The following is a 22,251-nucleotide window of genomic DNA, read 5'->3' on the forward strand; positions in this document are numbered from 1 at the left end:
GCCATAGTGGTTGTCACCCAGCTTTCCCACAGTCATGAATGGTAATTCTGCTTAGTTATGGAGATATACAAGAGTATGGGAAGCACAACTTTACAGATGGACATGCAGGAGACTGGGAAAGCTGAGTGATTACTCCTGTAGGAGCGGTAATGACGGCCATGTTGGTTATCACCCAGCTTTCCCAAAGCAGATAGAACTAAGAGACGTCGGATTAGAGTTCATCAACTCAAGGACACAGGAGAAACTCCGGGACTGAGGACGAGAACTCCTCCTGCGCTGCACCGGGATCTCCGAGAACTTCTGTATCGCTCGGTACGGCTATGAGGACTCCAGCTTAACTGCACTTCCTATTGGAGTTCAAGGTAGTATGAAATCCACCTCCTGTCTCAGAGGCTCAGGCTGCTGATCTATTCCTCCTCCATGCTTTACACTGCAGCTCTGCTTGCTCAGATTGTTAAATTCAGCAGGTAGTCATTACATGGAGAGCTGATTTCCATTACAGCAAGGTCAGAATAATTCTAAACTAAAAGCAACAAAACCGCCAGTAAGAAAAAAGAAAGGTCGGGGGACTTTTACATGTAGACGGAGAGGAGGGGCTTCATTAAGGGGGAGGAGTCACACTAATACTATTCAGGAATTATATTGTAAGAGATACATTGTATCAGGCAGGTAAAGCTTTTCCCACAGCTCCGGCTGGATGTCCCGGCTCTTCCCGGAGCTCGCGTTACGCTGAGTGACAGCTCATTACCTGGTGGACTGTTTGTAGCTGCAGGTAATGCGCTCTTCCTGGCCTCACCCTTTGCCACGAGACTTTCTGGCGTCTGCTCTACCTGTGTGCTAATACCTGGAGCTGCCGGGATTAAAAGTGCAAAAACCTCTCAAACACTGGGTAATTCCAGTATATTAAAGCAAATCCAAGGAGTGCGGATCACAGGTCAATGGTAACGAGACTACAGGTGATCAATACTGTCCAATCACATCACAAGGAGGGAGTGTCAGCTCCTGGGCGCAAGTCATGATAGAGAATATTAGAGAAATCGGTTTTATTTTTATTTTTTTTACTGTAGTAACTTTTTTTAATATCATCATCTATTTGCAAATAGGTTCCCAAAGTAGAGATCTTGGAATCCGCCGCTGTACAGCCCGGAACTCCTCTGTGCAGCCGACCCCATAGACCATAAACCCTTTCTATATGACCTAATAGAGCAGGCAGCGGAAATCCCTCCCCAATAACCAGAACGCCGGTACAGAACGTAGCGCTCTGGAGAACTGTTGGATATTATGTATTATAGGAATTCCCATTGATTTCATGGAAAGCCATATAATGTTTATATAGGGTTAGTCCCTAAGACATTTGTAGCATATCTACAAAATATCCCATAAATGTTTGATAGAGGCGGGTCCCAGCCCAGGAACCCGGACCTATCTCCGGAATAGGGGTTACCCGACCCACATCCCACCTGGTGAGGTGGCTGTCGGCCACCGCTTTCAGGTGGAGAATCAACCAGGAATTACGGAAACAGACAAGCAGAATAGTGAGTGCAGCTCTGGAGTATAATACTGGATATAACTCAGGATCAGTACAGGATCAGTAATGTATGTACACAGTGACTCCTCCAGCAGAATAGTGAGTGCAGCTCTGGAGTATAATACTGGATATAACTCAGGATCAGTACAGGATAAGTAATGTAATGTATGTACACAGTGACTCCACCAGCAGAATAGTGAGTGCAGCTCTGGAGTATGATACAGGGTATAACTCAGGATCAGTACAGGATAAGTAATGTAATGTATGTACACAGTGACTCCACCAGCAGAATAGTGAGTGCAGCTCTGGAGTATGATACAGGGTATAACTCAGGATCAGTACTGGATAAGTAATGTAAGGTATGTACACAGTGACTCCACCAGCAGAATAGTGAGTGCAGCTCTGGAGTATAATACAGGATGTAACTCAGGATCAGTACAGGATAAGTAATGTAATGTATGTACACAGTGACCCCACCAGCAGAATAGTGAGTGCAGCTCTGGAGTATAATACAGGATGTAACTCAGGATCAGTACAGGATAAGTAATATAATGTATGTACACAGTGACTCAACCAGCAGAATAGTGAGTGCAGCTCTGGAGTATAATACAGGATGTAACGCAGGATCAGTACAGGATAAGTAATGTATGTACACAGTGACTCCACCAGCAGAATAGTGAGTGCAGCTCTGGAGTATAATACAGGATGTAACTCAGGATCAGTGCAGGATAAGTAATGTATGTACACAGTGACTCCACCAGCAGAATAGTGAGTGCAGCTCTGGAGTATAATACAGGATGTAACTCAGGATCAGTACAGGATAAGTAATATAATGTATGTACACAGTGACTCAACCAGAAGAATAGTGAGTGCAGCTCTGGAGTATAATACAGGATATAACTCAGGATCAGTACAGGATAAGTAATGTATGTACACAGTGACTCCACCAGCAGAATAGTGAGTGCAGCTCTGGAGTATAATACAGGATATAACTCAGGATCAGTACAGGATAAGTAATGTAATGTATGTACACAGTGACTCCGCCAGCAGAATAGTGAGTGCAGCTCTGGACTATAATACAGGATGTAACGCAGGATCAGTACAGGATAAGTAATGTTATGTATTCAGAAAGTTGTTCAGCCTCTTTTGTAGACTAATTCTACATGTAAACTGTAAAATTGTGTTCATAAGGTGGGCAAACCCTTTGAAGGACCACTAACATGACACAGGGATACTCCTTGGTGTCGGAGTCCCTGGGTGGGATCGCTCGTCATCGGTTGGTCTGGGACTCGCAGACCCAGTGCAATGTTGTGTTTTCTGTTCCCTCAATATCCATCATCTCGATCCGGGAGCCTCATTTCCTTGTCGTTTTATAAGTGTCTGATCTCCAAATGGATTCCCTGACCATCTCGGCTTAGGAGGAGGACGCCGTCTGCTTACGTGGAAACTTGTGTGTGGGCTGAGAGCGGTTTCAGATGCGCAGCCAAAACCAAGTAATCTCTCTCCTTTAGGAAATGTGAAAAGTATGTGCATCAAAAAGCCAAAGCTGAACTGACGTTTCCCTTCCTGACAAGTTATCTCCTGCAGCCGCCAAATGCTTCTCCTGGCAGGAACCCCGCAGCCTAATGCACTAGGTGCTGCATACCTGTGGTATTAGCCGGTCCCAGAAGTTATATGATGGGTTTATATCTGTCACTGATCGCGCTTAACAAGGGGATAAAGAGCGCAACACATCAAGGGGCTGAGAAGGAAACACAGTAACCAAATAGGGACATGGATGGATCGGCACATAAACCCCAGGAGCAGCGCCAGGCTCCCAAACCTCCACCGGCCTGCAGTAAATACAGAATTACCGAGCAGTTTCTACTGACACTGGAGGTTACCGTCAAGCATCTTTAATCAATGTTTTAGGAAATTGCTTAAATAGCCATTCCCAGGAAAATGCCAACAACTTATTCCCTCACTTGCGGGATAACTAAAAGCTAATCTTTGTGAAATGTAAAATTCCCAGCAGAATACAGGCTGCCGGTCATCAGTCAATGGACTGCAATTTAGGAGACACATAGGCAGAAGGATTTGGTTCCATGCAGCAGTATAAAATGTTGTTTATGTTAAAGGGACACACAAATATATTTGGATTTATAGGAATGTCCCATGTGGGACTGAGAAATAATCCCTACAGTTGGGACCCTTTATTTTATACCACAGACATAATAGTTATTGGACTGTTAATCATTGTTGGGTCTATGGACACCACTGACGCTCTGGATTCTGCCTGTCAATCTACAGGGCACTTCTCCAGCAGCCTTGGAGGTTATTATTGGAATGAGATAATACTGATAATAGCGTATGAATATAATGGAGATTGTATATAACAGTGTATGACTATAATGCAGAACGTATATAACAGTGTATGACTATAATGCAGAACGTATATAACAGTGTATGACTATAATGCAGAATGTATATAACAGTGTATGACTATAATGCAGAACGTATATAACAGTGTATGACTATAATGCAGAACGTATATAACAGTGTATGACTATAATGCTGACTGTATATAACAGTGTATGACTATAATGCAGAACGTATATAACAGTGTATGACTATAATGCAGAATGTATATAACAGTGTATGACTATAATGGAGAATGTATATAACAGTGTATGACTATAATGCAGAATGTATATAACAGTGTATGACTATAATGCAGAACGTATATAACAGTGTATGACTATAATGCAGAACGTATATAACAGTGTATGACTATAATGCAGAATGTATATAACAGTGTATGACTATAATGCAGAACGTATATAACAGTGTATGACTATAATGGAGAATGTATATAACAGTGTATGACTATAATGCAGAATGTATATAACAGTGTATGACTATAATGCAGAATGTATATAACAGTGTATGACTATAATGCAGAATGTATATAACAGTGTATGACTATAATGCAGAATGTATATAACAGTGTATGACTATAATGCAGAACGTATATAACAGTGTATGACTATAATGCAGAACGTATATAACAGTGTATGACTATAATGCAGAATGTATATAACAGTGTATGACTATAATGCAGAACGTATATAACAGTGTATGACTATAATGCAGAATGTATATAACAGTGTATGACTATAATGCAGAACGTATATAACAGTGTATGACTATAATGCAGAACGTATATAACAGTGTATGACTATAATGCAGAACGTATATAACAGTGTATGACTATAATGCAGAACGTATATAACAGTGTATGACTATAATGCAGAACGTATATAACAGTGTATGACTATAATGCAGAACGTATATAACAGTGTATGACTATAATGCAGAATGTATATAACAGTGTATGACTATAATGCAGAATGTATATAACAGTGTATGACTATAATGCAGAATGTATATAACAGTGTATGACTATAATGCAGAATGTATATAACAGTGTATGACTATAATGCAGAATGTATATAACAGTGTATGACTATAATGCAGAACGTATATAACAGTGTATGACTATAATGCAGAATGTATATAACGGTGTATGAATATAATGCAGAATGTATATAACAGTGTATGACTATAATGCAGAATGTATATAACAGTGTATGACTATAATGCAGAATGTATATAACAGTGTATGACTATAATGCAGAATGTATATAACAGTGTATGACTATAATGGAGAATGTATATAACAGTGTATGACTATAATGCAGAATGTATATAACAGTGTATGACTATAATGCAGAATGTATATAACAGTGTATGACTATAATGCAGAATGTATATAACAGTGTATGACTATAATGCAGAACGTATATAACAGTGTATGACTATAATGCAGAACGTATATAACAGTGTATGACTATAATGCAGAACGTATATAACAGTGTATGACTATAATGCAGAATGTATATAACAGTGTATGACTATAATGCAGAATGTATATAACAGTGTATGACTATAATGCAGAATGTATATAACGGTGTATGAATATAATGCAGAATGTATATAAAAGTGTATGACTATAATGGAGAATGTATATAACAGTGTATGACTATAATGGAGAATGTATATAACAGTGTATGACTATAATGGAGAATGTATATAACAGTGTATGACTATAATGGAGAATGTATATAACAGTGTATGGCTATAATGCAGAATGTATATAACAGTGTATGACTATAATGCAGAATGTATATAACAGTGTATGACTATAATGCAGAATGTATATAACAGTGTATGAATATAATGCAGAATGTATATAACAGTGTATGACTATAATGGAGAATGTATATAACAGTGTATGACTATAATGGAGAATGTATATAACAGTGTATGACTATAATGCAGAATGTATATAACAGTGTATGACTATAATGCAGAATGTATATAACAGTGTATGAATATAATGCAGAATGTATATAACAGTGTATGACTATAATGGAGAATGTATATAACAGTGTATGACTATAATGCAGAACGTATATAACAGTGTATGACTATAATGCAGAATGTATATAACAGTGTATGACTATAATGCAGAATGTATATAACAGTGTATGACTATAATGCAGAATGTATATAACAGTGTATGACTATAATGCAGAATGTATATAACAGTGTATGACTATAATGCAGATTGTATATAACAGTGTATGACTATAATGCAGAATGTATATAACAGTGTATGACTATAATGCAGAATGTATATAACAGTGTATGACTATAATGCAGAATGTATATAACAGTGTATAAATACTAGAGCATGTATATGATACTATATCTATATATTCCATCCATGTTTCCCATTCATTGCATCAGCTTCTTGTGGGCCACCATTAACCCGTTACATGCTGCCGGTCAGCCTTTGTAATGAAGCCATGGCAATCCAGCAACAGCGGGGTTAACGGCACACATGGTTTCCCTGAAGACACGTGTCACCCACAAGTGGCTATTTCTGCAAGAACTAAACTTAGGAAGTTCCGGGGTCACCATGTGCGGCTGCTGTTCAGTCCTGATCTGCAAACACTTAGCAAATTCCTACAGGACAGAAATAAAAGAGAGCCCCCCCCCCCCCAATCCTACAGACAATATAACACTACTGGGACTTATAGAATTTAACACCCAAGAAGTGCCGGCCGCAAGTACAGATTCTCCTTTCTGGGTCCGGAGTCCAATGAGAAGTTTCCTTGTAAAATTTTTAAAAAATCATCATTAGTTGTAAGTTCTTGTACCGTCCGCTCTGGTCCAGTTCCAATATTCCAGTATGGCGGTCCATACGGCTCTCACAAGAGTTGTCACCCAGCTTTTCCAGAGAGGTGAATGGCAAATCTGCCCCTCTATATAGTGATATGGCAGCAGGTGGATGTACGGATACGGAACTCGGTAGATTTGCCATTCGGGACACTAGGAAAGCTGGGTCACAGCCACCTCCATTGTGGGCGTCCCATCACATTATAGTCTATATTATACTGGAGGTTCACGGTTTAGAAGATTTGACCCTTCTCCAGTTACTTTGGATTTACTTGTAAACTTTTGTTGTGCAGATTGTCAGCTGATCAGATTTGATTGATCCCATAACCGCTGGCGATCCCCGGAGCGCCGTTCATCGGTGATTAAGCGCAGGTCAGCAGAACTGGAGGACATTCGATTTCCAGTGATTGTTCGCAGAATGTACCATTAAATCTTGATATCCGGAGTACTGAGGGGCAACGAGGCCATTAAAGAGCCTGTCAACAGGACGAGCAGAAAACGTGTCCCAAATGGATTGTATACGAGGTGTCGGTTCTGTAGGAAGAGGTCAGGCGCTCGCATTCTGCCAGGCCCCCGGCTGTACTGATATCAGCATTCATCCCATAGATACAGGATATAGCGGATCACAGCCACCTCGCCAGCAAAGCTGACAATCTAATGTCCGATAAACCGCCCATAGACCGGTCATCAGGTCCTATGGGCTGAACGTGCATATTAGTATTACAATAGTGGGGGAGGGGGAGAAGCGGCGGCTCTTCTACCAGCTGAAGTCATGAAAACCATCAACTTCTTGAGAATTTGCTGCCGGAAAACGTCTTCACTTTTCAATCCCTATAAAAATAATGAGAGGAAAACAAAGAACAGAACCAAGAAGAACCTTCCACGGGACGCAGAAATAACAGCGAGAAAGAGGATGAGGACCCCCAGAGAAACCTGAAGACCCCACAGAAGACCGGAGCCGCATGAAGATCCACAGAGTGTTCTCCAACCTGTGCCTCTCCAGGTGTAGTGTAACTACAACTCCCAGCAGGCCCATGCTAGGGGTTGTAGTGTCTCCGCAGCTGAAGATTCACCAGTTGGAGACCAATGCTTCACGTCTCCCAATAAGCAGAGAATGTCTTGGGACCCTCGTTGGGTTGTGACCGGCGGTCCGGAGCTTCCGGCTGGGGGGGGGGGGGTCACTTCCGTATATATTTCCACTCCCCGGTTGCCGACTTTCTGGATACAGCTCGGATATTTACGAGAACGGGCAAGAAGAATGTGCGGTTGATAGAACCTACTACTCTGAGGTCGTTGCTTCCTTCAGGATCCGGTATGTTGAGGTCCTCCTGGGTTTTACAGAAGAACATTGCTGGCCTTGCATAAAAAAAAATCACAGACTTTCCAGGGTAATAACGCAGGATGAGAGTCTGGTCGGCATAAATATCCAGGAAAAACAGAATGACAGCATCAATGCCCAGATTTACAACCCATGAACCCGGGCAGAGACTAAGGGTGGCACAGTTAAAGGGGCAGGAAAACAAAAATCAAGGCATGTTAAAGGGGCATTCCCATGTCAAACGTTAATGACACATTGATTGTATATGCCATATGCATGTCATACGTTTTCCATTCACTGACTGCAAGCAGAGGTCTTGGAAATGATAAGGAATTGAAACAGGAGTATATTAGGAAGTTGCAGATTCATTCTACAATTAAGATTCATTTACCAGACAGAAGTCTCGGTGGAGGGCTCTCGGTTTAGCGGCTTATTATTTGTCGTGTTTTGGACCCGGCGTCGGTTCCCCGTACAGTAACGCCGAGCCGCACAATGAATCCCCGCTCAAGTCGCCACCGCTTAAGGAAGTGGATTAAGAAGATAATGAACCATGAAAAGCTGCTGAGATATTTAGATCTGCCAAAGCCCCGTCCTCCACGAGATGTGAGCAGGGAAAAGCCATTTTATCCACAAGTAGATTAAAGGATCACGGGCGACTTCTGCGGCTAATAACCCACCACATTTACAGCTTCGCTGTCGTCGCTGCAGTAGATCGGGGAAGGGTCCGGGGTTTCGGGCGTTATCATCATTACAGATTCACCAATAAGAAAAAAAGTTTTAAAAAAAAAATGAATTTACCATGAAAGGGTCATTTTCCCCTAAAATAAAATATCAGTTCTTGAGTCGCCTCCTCTTGTAAAGTTGATAAAAAGTTCTATAATTATATCCGTTTCTGGAAAAGCCGATTGACATTCAATATGGCGGTATAAACGCTGTTAAAGCTCCTCGGAGGTTGTTACCCGGCGGTCCCGGAGTCCTAAATGCCAAAGTTGAATAGTTGTCCATAGATCCATCCCCTAAAACATAAACGCTCAGGACCCCAGGAAAGCTGGGTGACGGGTGCTGTAATGGTAGTCACGCTGGTAGTCGCCCGGCTTCTTGATACGATGTAACTAATAATGTATCGAGATCCTACATGGGGTCGTGTTGTCTTGTGGATCAGGGGTCCTGCGTTGGAGTCCGACCAGATCTGCATGGAGTTTGGATGTTCGCTCAGTATTTTTGTGGGTTTCCGCCCACGCTGCAAAAACGTACAGATAGCGAATTTAGATTGGGAGCCGCACCGGGGACGGCGAGTGAGGACACTCCTGTACAGCGCTGCGGAATACGTTGGCGCTATATAAGAACCAGAAATAAATCATAAATAGTCCGTTAGGTACTTGGCCCCGGAACGTATTGGAATCCAGTCTGTAAATTGTAAAGTGGATCCCACAAATCAGCAGCTCCGACACCTCAGGAGTTCACACGAAATAAATTGCCGGCCCCATGATAAATGGTTCTATTAGCGACCCAGATTATTCAGCGAGATACAGCACGTGGCACCGAGAGCCGCTCGCCCTGCGCCGTCCTCGCCGTTGTAAATAGCTCATTCTGTGTGTAAATAACACATTAAAAATCTGCATTAGTCGTGTTCTCCGAAAGAGCGGGAAAGTGTTAGAAATAAATAACGGCAGACAAGCAAGTAAAATAAAGGACGGCTTTAATGGCGCTCGCCCGGAGGAAGCCACTTACACATGACGAACGTGATAACAATCTGAATACAGCCGCCATTAAACCTGCACAGTCTGGCTACACACCCGGCCGTTATTCTGCCGCGTCTTGAAGAAATCAGAAGTGACAGAATTTGGAGAGCAGAAAACTGCGGAGAGATTAAACGCTCAACTTTCCCTGTGGCGACAATAAATCAGGGCCCGGATCACCGCCGTTAACCCTTCTCTGTCCAAGGGAAAGGCTGAACGCGGCTCATTCGGTCTGGGCGGAGGTCGGTCACTCAGGGCTCCGCCCAATAAATGACCCGAAATCCATCTGGAAGTCGTTACAATGTAGCGGTGAGGAGACGTCACTCACAAACGGTATTTTATTACGACAAAGGCGCAATTGTTCGGTAATACGAAAGTCTCCGGTAGGTGAAACGATACAAAAATATCAACAAGGGTTTTATCATTCTGCAACTTTCTAATGGACTTTGCGTTTCAATTCCTCACCGTTCTCAAGATCGCTGCTTGCTATCAGTGAATGGTAACATTCTTATTTAAATTCAGAGGCTTAAATCCTTTTACAGACCTAATACTTCTCACAGCTGAGAGGTTGTCACAATTGTATCCAGTCTAGCCTTTGTGAGCTAACCATCCTGGACTCAGGACGGATACATTTTACCTGCACTGATACATTGTAACGAACTATCAGAGCAGGTGAGAGATTTGTGCCGCTGATACAGAGGATGGTGTACACCGCATCAGGCTGAGCAGAATTAGGATGATCTCATTCACTGATAACAAGCAGAGATCTTGAAAATGATGAGGAATTGTAAGCTAAGTGACACTTCTCATCTGCGTTTTTTAATGGCGTTTTTACCTGTGTTTTTTACGGCGCTTTTTTTTATGTCATTTGGTACCCTGGTGTTTTTCAAGACCTATCCTGCCTACTGGAAAAACGCCAAAAAAGTCGCCATACCCAGAGCGGGCTGCATTTTGAGAAAACACGGCCACTGACCACAAACCAAAACGCTGTGTATGTCGACTTCCTAATAATTTACTATCGACTTTAATGTAACATCTGGCCGCAGCGCTGTCCGCATAGAAATTACGCTGTGAAAAACGCAGCGAAACGCCGAATCCAGCCTAGAAGAAAACGGTTTTCGATCTGATTTACGCGCGATTGTTCCATAACGCCGGAGCCCCACGATGATAACAATGTGAAGATTTCCTGATAATTCCCCCTCCCCCTATTTCATTGGTTCCTGGTCTCAGGCTGTAGAACCACAAGTCCCAGCAGAACTCTCCCCGACACCGCACACGCCGCACCGGCCCCGATTCTTCCATCAGAATTATTTTGCATTTATTTCAATCTCTCGCCCTGAACCCCTCGTTAACATGAAACATAATTGCAGCAAAGTTGAATACAAAGCGTCGCCCGCTGCCGGTCCCCGTGACTTATTTATTAGGATCCTTTAAGGGCTTTTTAGGACTGATTAGACGTCTCTTTCATCATCTCTCGGCTCAGTCTTCAAACGCTGTCGCTGTAAGTTCTGCGCCCGGCTCCGCACCGTAACTTCTCAGCTTTCATCCTTCATTGGACAGGAGATGAGAGCGGGTACAGCGGGCAGGGGGCTTGTTACTGGGAGACGGGCACCTCACCGGGGCTTCCCAGAGCTCCTATTCCAGGCTGGATTCACAATATTTCATGTTGCCACTTTGTTACTGATGACAGAGGAAGTCGTGAAATATCGGAAACTCGGGATTATTCGCCCGGGTCGCCACGGATCATTTAACCCCATAGGATGAACGTTCCGATGTTTCCATTATAAGGTTGTACGTCGTTACCGCCCGCACGTGCGGAGATTGTGCATCGCGGTCTGTAACCAAAAGTGGTGCAAAAAGAAAATAAATATTTGAACTAGAGGAAATCTGCGCCATTTTTATCAGGGAATTCTACCCCAAGGATTAAGGATTTTTCCCGTTTTATATAAATTAATCGTCGTATAATAAAGTTCTGCAACTTTCGGACTTTGGGACAGTTTTACGAAGACTGGCGATGAATACACCGGAGTAAGACGCGACAGATTTATTAAGAGGCGCACGATCAGACGACAAATGATACAGTGAACTCGCCGCACCGCGCCCGCCAGATCTCAGGCGCCATTATCGAGCAGCGACAGGACGTTACATACGACACAGGCACGCAGCGCTCAGATGTTGCGTCACGTATTAGGGGTCTGCCTGCCCCCCGTTACACCCCTGACTACAGAATTAAATCTATTTCCGCCACTTTCTGGCATAACTTATAAAAAATTTGTCAGGTCGCCATTGGCCACGCCTCCTTTTACGAATATATTTCTAGAAAACTGGTGAGAGCGACGTCAGTGGCCAAAAAGCGGCAGTTTGTCCCGCAAATTGCGCCTTGAGTTGCCTGCGACTTTTCTCCGCGAGAAAACATAGAAAAGTTGATAAACCCTCCTGTGTTGGAGTCTTACCATTTTCAAGGTCTCTGCTTGCTGTTAGTAAATAGAAACATTCTCGTTTACTTCCAGAGGTTCGGCAACCAATACTTCTCGCAGCTGATGGTTTGTTACAGTGTAGACAAGATAAATACAGCAGAAGCACAAATCTCTCTCCAGTCCTGACTGGTTGTTACAGTGTATCAGTGCAGGTTGTTTACCTCGCAGAAGATTATCTAGACTGGATACAATTGTAGCGATCGGCCCATCAGAACCAGTCAAGGGGGTCACTGTCCATCTAGGAGGTCGGCCCCAATTATATTTAGTATCTGTCCCTCCCCCAGGATGTTAAATGTTCCCTGCAGATCATTTCCATTTCATCTGGAGCAGGAAGTTTTGTCATGGGAAGGTCCTGGAATCTCCAGAAACATTGGACGGATATTTGGAGATCAGGAGGGTGGGGGAGGGCTCATTCCTGGAAACCATCAATTAGAAGGGGCCTCCGCATCAGCCCCCATGTTAATGGTCTGTCTAGAATCGCACCTCAGCATTTGCCACAGGGGTAATTAAAGGCACAGGACCGACCCCCTGCTGCTTTCAAAGGCTGCCCCCTCCCCAGACCTGCATGGAGCTCCGGCCACGAGGCTCTTGTAAATAAGCAGACCCTAATAAAACGGGGGGCGCCCCCTGAAACGTGTCAAAACCCAAGTTCCTTCACATCGGGTATTAATCACATGGAACAAATGGTCTATTCTGATACAACGGAGAGACCCCCGAGGTTTTCTGTTCACAGCCGTAAAACAATAAAAACTCAGTCAAATTCCTTTCATCCGACATCCACTAGTCCGGAAAAGCTCAAAAATAATCCCAAATGAAAAGATCAAAAGTGCAGAAAATCTGAGGCCTGAACAAAGGAACTCGAAGCCCCAAGCAAAATCCGTAACAAGACCCCAAAAAGCAGGTGTCATCTCTGGTACCAAAACCCCAAATAAAGACCCCTGAACCCCAAATAAAGACACCAAAGAGTCAAACGCTGGAATTCTGCAACTGTGTGTCTGACTAAATGTGTGATACCGTCTACTGAGCCGGTGTATCTAATCCTATCGTGTGTGATACTGTCTGCTGAGCTGTGTATCTAATCCTATCATGGGTGATACTGTCTGCTGAGCTGTGTATCTAATCCTATCGTGTGTGATACTGTCTGCTGAGCTGTGTATCTAATCCTATCATGTGTGATACTGTCTACTGAGCTATGTATCTAATCCTATCATGTGTGATACTGTCTACTGAGCCGGTGTATCTAATCCTATCGTGTGTGATACTGTCTGCTGAGCTGTGTATCTAATCCTATCATGTGTGATACTGTCTACTGAGCCGGTGTATCTAATCCTATCGTGTGTGATACTGTCTGCTGAGCTGTGTATCTAATCCTATCATGTGTGATACTGTCTACTGAGCCGGTGTATCTAATCCTATCATGTGTGATACTGTCTGCTGAGCTGTGTATCTAATCCTATCATGTGTGATACTGTCTGCTGAGTCGCTGTATCTAATCCAATCATGTTTGATACAGTCTGCTGAGCTGTGTATCTAATCCTATCACGTGTGATACTGTCTGCTGAGCTGCTGTATCTAATCCTATCATGTGTGATACTGTCTGCTGAGCTGTGTATCTAATCCTATCATGTGTGATACTGTCTGCTGAGCTGTGTATCTAATCCTATCATGGGTGATACTGTCTGCTGAGCTGTGTATCTAATCCTATCATGGGTGATACTGTCTGCTGAGCTGTGTATCTAATCCTATCATGTGTGATACTGTCTGCTGAGCTGTGTATCTAATCCTATCATGTGTGATACTGTCTGCTGAGCTGCTGTATCTAATCCTATCATGTGTAATACTGTCTGCTGAGCTGTGTATCTAATCCTATCATGTATAATACTGTCTGCTGAGCTGTGTATCTAATCCTATCATGTGTGATACTGTCTGCTGAGCTGTGTATCTAATCCTATCATGTGTGATACTGTCTGCTGAGCTGCTGTATCTAATCCTATCATGTGTGATACTGTCTGCAGAGCTGTGTATCTAATCCTATCATGTGTGATACTGTCTGCTGAGCCCTGTATCTAATCCTATCATGTGTGATACTGTCTGCTGAGCCGCTGTATCGAATCCTATCATGTGTGATACTGTGCTGCTGAGCTGTGTATCTAATCCTATCATGTGTGATACTGTCTGAGCCGCTGTATCTAATCCTATCATGTGTGATACTGTCTGCTGAGCTGTGTATCTAATCCTATCATGTGTGATACTGTCTGCTGAGCTGTGTATCTAATCCTATCATGTGTTATACTGTCTGCTGAGCTGTGTATCTAATCCTATCATGTGTGATACTGTCTGCTGAGCTGTATCTAATCCTATCATGTGTGATACAGTCTGAGCGGCACATAGCACTACTCCCCCCATCCTACGTGTTTAGATCATCTTTACACCTCGGTCAGTATAGAATCGTCTTCTATGCGGTTGTTATCGATGCTTTTCCTTTGTATTATATCTGTCTCTGGGAAAGCTGGGTGTAAATCTATATACATGACTTTGTAGATCCCATAGGGGTTGTCACTCAGCTTTTCTTACATCCTGCAGGGTGACAGCCCCTGTGGGACCAGTACATGGAGCAGGTTTGGTACCTCCTGGTGACGTGTTCAGGATCCCGGATTTCTTTCCTACGTCTGAGAAGCCGTTTCCATCCAGCATGGAGGTTTTAGCGTCTTTCTTGTGCGCTGTGATGACGGGGCCGGAGTTTTCCATGTCAGCGGCTCATATTCCACTGACGGAGCCTGAAACAAGATGAATGTCGGTATTAGGAAGGATCCGCTCTGGATGAGGCCGGACACTATTATGGGGACACTATTACGGGGGACACTATTATGGGGGACACTCACCTGCTGTAGGTCGGGGCTACATTAGGACTTTTGTCTGCACAGTCATGTGACAGAAGTTGGTTAGTAGCCCCAAACCTACAAGGAACAAGTTATGGGGAACCATGGACCAGAAATAATGACAGAAGTAACATGGAGCAACATGAAGGGATCCTTGCAGAGGAGGCGCCATTTCAAGTCAACCACAACCCCTGCCCATGGGCATTGTGACCCTGCGCCCCCTTCCTCCATATACATTGCAGTATTAGCTAACGAGGGGGGAGGGGGCTGACCCGGGGGATTCACAAACCTTCTTAACTGTAAGGGATGGTGGAAGAAATGACAGTCCTATACGGCATAGATAGCAGTTCCCCAATAGTAAGCCATTATCGGAATCGCTCCTCTTACAAGCTGCATGGTGCGTCACATGAGCGTCTTGTACCGACACATTGTGATTGAGCGCTGATCTAGGCCTGACCCTGGGGCGTGTAGCGGTGGGGAGGACATTAGATTGCGAGCCGCTGGCCCCATTTCATGAATATGTTGAGCCTCTCCACACAAAACAAAACACAGCTGCGAAGAACACGACTTTGTCACATTTTTGTAGGACAGACTGAGAATATCCACGGGGGAGGGAGAGACCGCAGCTGTCACAGTGTATACGCCGCCTGGACATTGCGGGGGTCACTGAACCCCTCCCCGGATATGAGGCAAAAACATTCAAAAAGTGTCTGATCTATGGAGACAATGGGATATTCAGCCCAAAAAGGTTCAAACGTTCTATATGTCCAATATAAGTCCCATGATGCACCCTGGGGTTTGGCGTGTATGACACAGGTGGACACTCCGCATGAGGTGCCAGGTGAGGACGGGAACACTTTTTCCCAGAATTTTCAGTCTTCTTCATTGTATAATGAAAAGTTCAATAAGTTTCTAATATACTGGCTGCAAAACTTTCTATATAGTCCGGCTGCATCTTATCGTCCCATCTACGAGTGCGGACGACGATCAGGACTACATTATTACCTGTTGTATTTATTTGGATGGATCATCATTTTTCTATGGGACTTAAACTGATACCTTAGTAACACATATATAGCACACATACCATGCATATAACATACAACATACCGTACATAGCGCATAAGGGACATATAACATACAGAGCACATACATATAACATACATAGCACATACATATAACATACAGAGCACATACATATAACATACAGAGCACATACACTACTGTTCAAAAGTTTAGGGTCACTTAGAAATTTCCTTATTTTTGAAAGAAAAGCCCAGTTGTTTCCAATGAAGATAACATTAAATGAATCAGAAATCCACTCTATACATTGTTAATGTGTAAATGACTATTCTAGCTGCAAACGTCTGGTTGTTAATGCAATATCTACATAGGTGTATAGAGGCCCATTTCCAGCAACCATCACTCCAGTGTTCTAATGGTACATTGTGTTTGCTGACTGTGTTAGAAGGCTAATGGATGATTAGAAAACACTTGAAAACCCTTGTGCAATTATGTTAGCGCCGCTGTAAACAGTTTTGCTGTTTAGAGGAGCTATAAAACTGACCTTCCTTTGAGCTAGTTGATAATCTGGAGCATTACATTTGTGGGTTCGATTAAACTCTCAAAATGGCTAGAAAAAGAGAGCTTTCATGTGAAACTCGACAGTCTATTCTTGTTCTTAGAAATGAAGGCTATTCCATGCGAGAAATTGCCAAGAAACTGAAGATTTCCTACAACGGTGTGTACTACTCCTGTTAGGGATCTGCCAGGTACTTCATCTAGCTATACTCCTGGGATTAATCAATCCACACCTGAGGCCAGACCTGTTCGACTGACACCATCTCCCACCAACCAGGGTGGCAGGCTCAGGAGTGGGAGAGCCTATCGCGGCCTGGTCTGTCGGAGTTAGCTCCGCCCCCTGCCCTTTATTACCTGCCCTGTGCTCTCCCTCAGTGCTTGTAATTCTTTTGGATTCCTGGCCCCACTGCTGCTTGCTCCAGCCTGCTTCTGCCGTGCTTCTGCCTTGCTGCAGTTCTGCTTGACCTGCTTTGCTTTGCCCCTGGCTTGCTTCTGTCTCCGTGCCCGCTCGGGTGTACTCACTTCGTCCTGGTCCTGACTGTTCGTTCGCCGCCCCGTTTCCTCGTGGCGTTCCGTGGCTACTGCCCCTTCCCTTGCGTGTTCCCTGTTTGTCTTCCTGTGCACTTAGCCAGCGTAGGGACCGCCGCCCAGTTGTACCTCGTCGCCTAGGGCGGGTCGTTGCAAGTAGGCAGGGACAGGGCGGTGGGTAGATTAGGGCTCACTTTCCCTTCACCTCCTTCCTGCCATTACATAATTACAAGCCCTTACCTAGTCTACCATTTCTCCTACGCTGACGCTGTCATGGACCCCCTTGAGACCCTGACCCAGCAGATGCAGGGCCTCTCCCTACAGGTCCAGGCCCTGGCCCAAAGGGTCAATCAGGGTGACGCTGCTTTAGTAGTACCCCTCACCTCACCTCTAGAACCCGACCTCAAGTTACCTGACCGGTTTTCAGGGGACCGTAAGACGTTTCTCTCCTTCCGGGAGAGTTGCAGACTGTATTTCCGCCTAAAGCCCCACTCCTCAGGTTCCGAGAACCAGCGGGTGGGTATCATCATATCCCGACTCCAGGAAGGGCCCCAAGAGTGGGCCTTCTCCTTGGCTCCTGACGCCCCTGAACTTTCCTCTGTTGATCGTTTTTTCTCTGCCCTCGGACTCATTTACGACGAGACTGACAGGACTGCTTTAGCCGAGAGTCAGCTGGTGACCTTACGTCAGGGTAGGAGACCGGTTGAGGAATACTGTTCTGATTTTAGGAAGTGGTGCGTAGCTTCTCAGTGGAACGATCCGGCCCTAAGGTGCCAGTTTAGGTTAGGATTATCTGACGCCCTGAAGGATCTGCTGGTTAGCTACCCCTCGCCTGACTCCCTTGACCAGGTTATGGCCCTAGCAGTACGACTTGACCGACGTCTCAGGGAACGTCAGCTAGAACGCTTCAGTGTGCTCCCCTCTGACTTTTCTGCGATCCCCCCCGAGGTCCCGTCTCCTCGCCCCTCCACGGAGGACTCGGAGGTACCTATGCAACTCGGGGCCTCCATGTCCCCTCGACAACGTAGGGAGTTTCGCAGAATGAATGGTCTCTGCTTCTACTGTGGGGACGACAAGCATCTACTGAACACCTGTCCCAGGCGCAAGAATAAGAAGCCGGAAAACTTCCGCGCCTAAGTGATCATCGGGGAGGTCACTTGGGCGCACAGGTATTTCCCGTTAATGTGAAACGCAATAAAATTTTGCTTCCCTTTCAGGTCTCGTTTGCTGGCCGGTCTGCCACGGGCAGTGCTTTCGTGGATTCTGGCTCATCTGCTAATATCATGTCTGTGGAATTTGCTATGTCTCTAAAGATGCCTTGTATTGATTTACCTTATCCTATCCCTGTAGTAGGAATCGACTCAACCCCCCTTGCTAATGGTTATTTTACTCAGCATACTCCTGTTTTTGAACTCCTGGTTGGCTCCATGCATTTGGAGCAGTGCTCTGTACTGGTGATGCAGGGATTATCGTCTGATCTGGTTTTAGGCCTTCCCTGGTTGCAGTTGCATAATCCCACATTTGATTGGAATACTGGGGATCTCACCAAATGGGGTAATGAATGTCTTATGTCATGTCTTTCCGTTAACTCTATTTCTCCCCGGGAGGAGGTAAACACGCTTCCTGAGTTTGTTCAGGACTTCGCCGATGTGTTTTCTAAGGAGGCCTCCGAGGTGTTGCCCCCCCATAGAGATTACGATTGCGCTATCGATTTGGTGCCTGGTGCCAAGCTTCCTAAGGGTAGGATATTTAATCTTTCATGTCCTGAACGTGAAGCGATGAGGGTGTATATCCAAGAATGCCTGGCCAAGGGTTTCATTCGCCCCTCGACTTCTCCTGTAGGTGCTGGCTTCTTCTTCGTGGGGAAGAAGGATGGTGGTCTTAGGCCGTGCATTGATTATCGTAACCTGAATAAGGTCACCGTAAGGAACCAGTACCCACTTCCTTTGATTCCGGATCTTTTTAATCAGGTTCAGGGAGCCCAATGGTTTTCTAAGTTCGATCTACGGGGGGCATATAACCTTATCCGCATCAAAGAGGGGGATGAGTGGAAAACTGCGTTCAACACACCCGAGGGTCATTTCGAATACCTGGTCATGCCCTTTGGGTTGTGTAATGCCCCTGCTGTCTTCCAGAATTTTATTAATGAAATCCTGAGAGAGTACCTGGGTAATTTTCTTGTTGTGTACCTTGATGACATACTGGTGTTTTCCAAGGACTGGTCCTCCCACGTGGAGCATGTCAGGAAGGTGCTCCAGGTCCTTCGGGAGAATAATCTGTTTGCTAAGACTGAAAAATGTGTCTTTGGGGTACAGGAGATACCATTTTTAGGGCAAATCCTCACTCCTCATGAATTCCGCATGGACCCTGCCAAGGTTCAAGCTGTGGCGGAATGGGTCCAACCTGCCTCCCTTAAGGCGTTACAGTGTTTTTTAGGGTTCGCCAACTATTACAGGAGATTTATTGCCAACTTCTCGGTCGTCGCTAAGCCTCTTACGGACCTTACCCGCAAGGGTGCCGATGTCCTCCATTGGCCCCCTGAGGCCGTCCAGGCCTTTGAGACTCTCAAGAAGTGCTTTATCTCGGCCCCCGTGCTGATTCAGCCCAACCAAGAGGAGCCATTTATTGTGGAGGTTGACGCTTCCGAGGTGGGAGTGGGGGCCGTCTTGTCCCAGGGTACCAGCTCCCTCACCCATCTCCGCCCCTGTGCTTACTTCTCTAGGAAGTTTTCGCCCACGGAGAGTAACTATGATATTGGCAACCGCGAACTTCTAGCCATTAAATGGGCCTTTGAGGAGTGGCGGCACTTCCTGGAGGGGGCCAGACACCAGGTAACGGTCCTTACGGATCACAAGAATCTGGTTTTCCTAGAATCGGCCCGGAGGCTTAATCCTAGACAAGCTCGGTGGGCACTATTCTTTACCAGATTTAATTTCTTGGTTACCTATAGGGCTGGGTCCAAGAATATTAAGGCTGACGCTCTGTCACGTAGTTTCATGGCCAATCCTCCTTCCGAGAAGGATCCTGCTTGTATTTTACCCCCTGGTATAATCGTCTCTGCCACGGATTCTGATTTAGCTTCTGATATCGCGGCTGATCAGGGTGCAGCTCCCGGGAACGTCCCTGGGGACAAACTGTTTGTTCCCCTGCAATACCGGCTGAGGGTACTCAGGGAAAACCATGACTCCGCTCTATCTGGTCATCCTGGCATCTTGGGCACCAAACACCTCATTACCAGAAACTATTGGTGGCCTGGGTTGCCTAAAGATGTTAGGGCTTACGTCGCCGCTTGTGAGGTTTGCGCTAGGTCCAAAACCCCTAGGTCCCGACCTGCGGGCCTACTACGTTCCTTGCCCATTCCCCAGAGACCTTGGACCCATATCTCCATGGATTTTATCACCGATTTGCCTCCATCTCAGGGCAAGTCGGTGGTGTGGGTGGTAGTCGACCGCTTCAGCAAGATGTGCCACTTTGTGCCCCTTAAGAAGCTACCTAACGCCAAGACGTTAGCTTCTTTGTTTGTGAAACACATCCTGCGTCTCCATGGGGCCCCAGTCAATATCGTTTCTGACAGAGGGGTACAATTTGTTTCCTTATTTTGGAGAGCTTTTTGTAAAAAGTTGGAGATTGATCTGTCCTTCTCCTCCGCCTTCCATCCCGAAACTAATGGCCAAACGGAAAGGACCAACCAATCCCTGGAACAATATTTAAGGTGTTTCATCTCTGACTGTCAATTCGATTGGGTCTCATTCCTTCCCCTTGCTGAATTTTCCCTGAATAACCGGGTCAGTAACTCGTCAGGGGTCTCCCCGTTTTTCTGTAATTTCGGGTTTAACCCAAGGTTCTCCTCCGTCTCCCCTGGTTGTTCCAATAATCCTGAGGTAGAGGAGGTTCATCGGGAACTGTGCACTGTCTGGGCCCAGGTTCAGAAGAACCTAGAGGCGTCCCAGAGCGCACAAAAGATTCAGGCGGATAGTAGACGTTCTGCTAACCCCCGGTTTGTCGTCGGGGATTTGGTCTGGTTGTCGTCCAGGAACTTGCGCCTTAAGGTCCCGTCCAGGAAGTTTGCTCCCCGATTTATTGGACCTTATAAGATCATTGAAGTCCTCAACCCTGTATCCTTCCGTCTGGAGCTCCCCCCATCCTTTCGCATACATGACGTCTTCCATGCCTCCCTCCTTAAACGCTGCTCCCCGTCCTGGTCCCCCTCGAGGATACCTCCTGTTCCCGTTCTCACCCCTGAGGGGGTGGAATTCGAGGTGGCCAAGATTATGGACAGTAGGATGGTCCAGGGCTCCCTCCAGTACCTGGTCCATTGGAGAGGATACGGGCCGGAGGAGAGGACTTGGGTACCTGCCCGTGATGTTCACGCTGGGGTATTGATCAGGAGGTTCCACCTCCTCTTCCCCACTAAACCGGGTCCCCTTAGTAAGGGTCCGGTGGCCCCTCATAAAAGGGGGAGTACTGTTAGGGATCTGCCAGGTACTTCATCTAGCTATACTCCTGGGATTAATCAATCCACACCTGAGGCCAGACCTGTTCGACTGACACCATCTCCCACCAACCAGGGTGGCAGGCTCAGGAGTGGGAGAGCCTATCGCGGCCTGGTCTGTCGGAGTTAGCTCCGCCCCCTGCCCTTTATTACCTGCCCTGTGCTCTCCCTCAGTGCTTGTAATTCTTTTGGATTCCTGGCCCCACTGCTGCTTGCTCCAGCCTGCTTCTGCCGTGCTTCTGCCTTGCTGCAGTTCTGCTTCACCTGCTTTGCTTTGCCCCTGGCTTGCTTCTGTCTCCGTGCCCGCTCGGGTGTACTCACTTCGTCCTGGTCCTGACTGTTCGTTCGCCGCCCCGTTTCCTCGTGGCGTTCCGTGGCTACTGCCCCTTCCCTTGCGTGTTCCCTGTTTGTCTTCCTGTGCACTTA

The 22,251-nt window shown here is 45.5% G+C and overlaps 1 protein-coding gene across 2 annotated transcripts in view; it reads right to left on the reverse strand.

The window, feature by feature from the left end:
• GLI2 (GLI family zinc finger 2) overlaps positions 1 to 22,251 on the reverse strand; it is a 192,321-nt gene that overhangs the window by 103,695 nt on the left and 66,375 nt on the right. For both annotated transcript variants that reach the window (XM_075829056.1, XM_075829055.1), the window contains exon 2: positions 14,973 to 15,122. In XM_075829056.1, coding sequence (XP_075685171.1) covers positions 14,973 to 15,093 — 121 coding nt within the window. In that variant the 5' untranslated portion in view covers positions 15,094 to 15,122. The remainder of the gene's footprint in view (positions 1 to 14,972; positions 15,123 to 22,251) is intronic.

This window comes from Rhinoderma darwinii, chromosome 6 (assembly GCF_050947455.1).
Source record: "Rhinoderma darwinii isolate aRhiDar2 chromosome 6, aRhiDar2.hap1, whole genome shotgun sequence".
NCBI classification, from domain to species: Eukaryota; Metazoa; Chordata; class Amphibia; order Anura; family Rhinodermatidae; genus Rhinoderma; species Rhinoderma darwinii.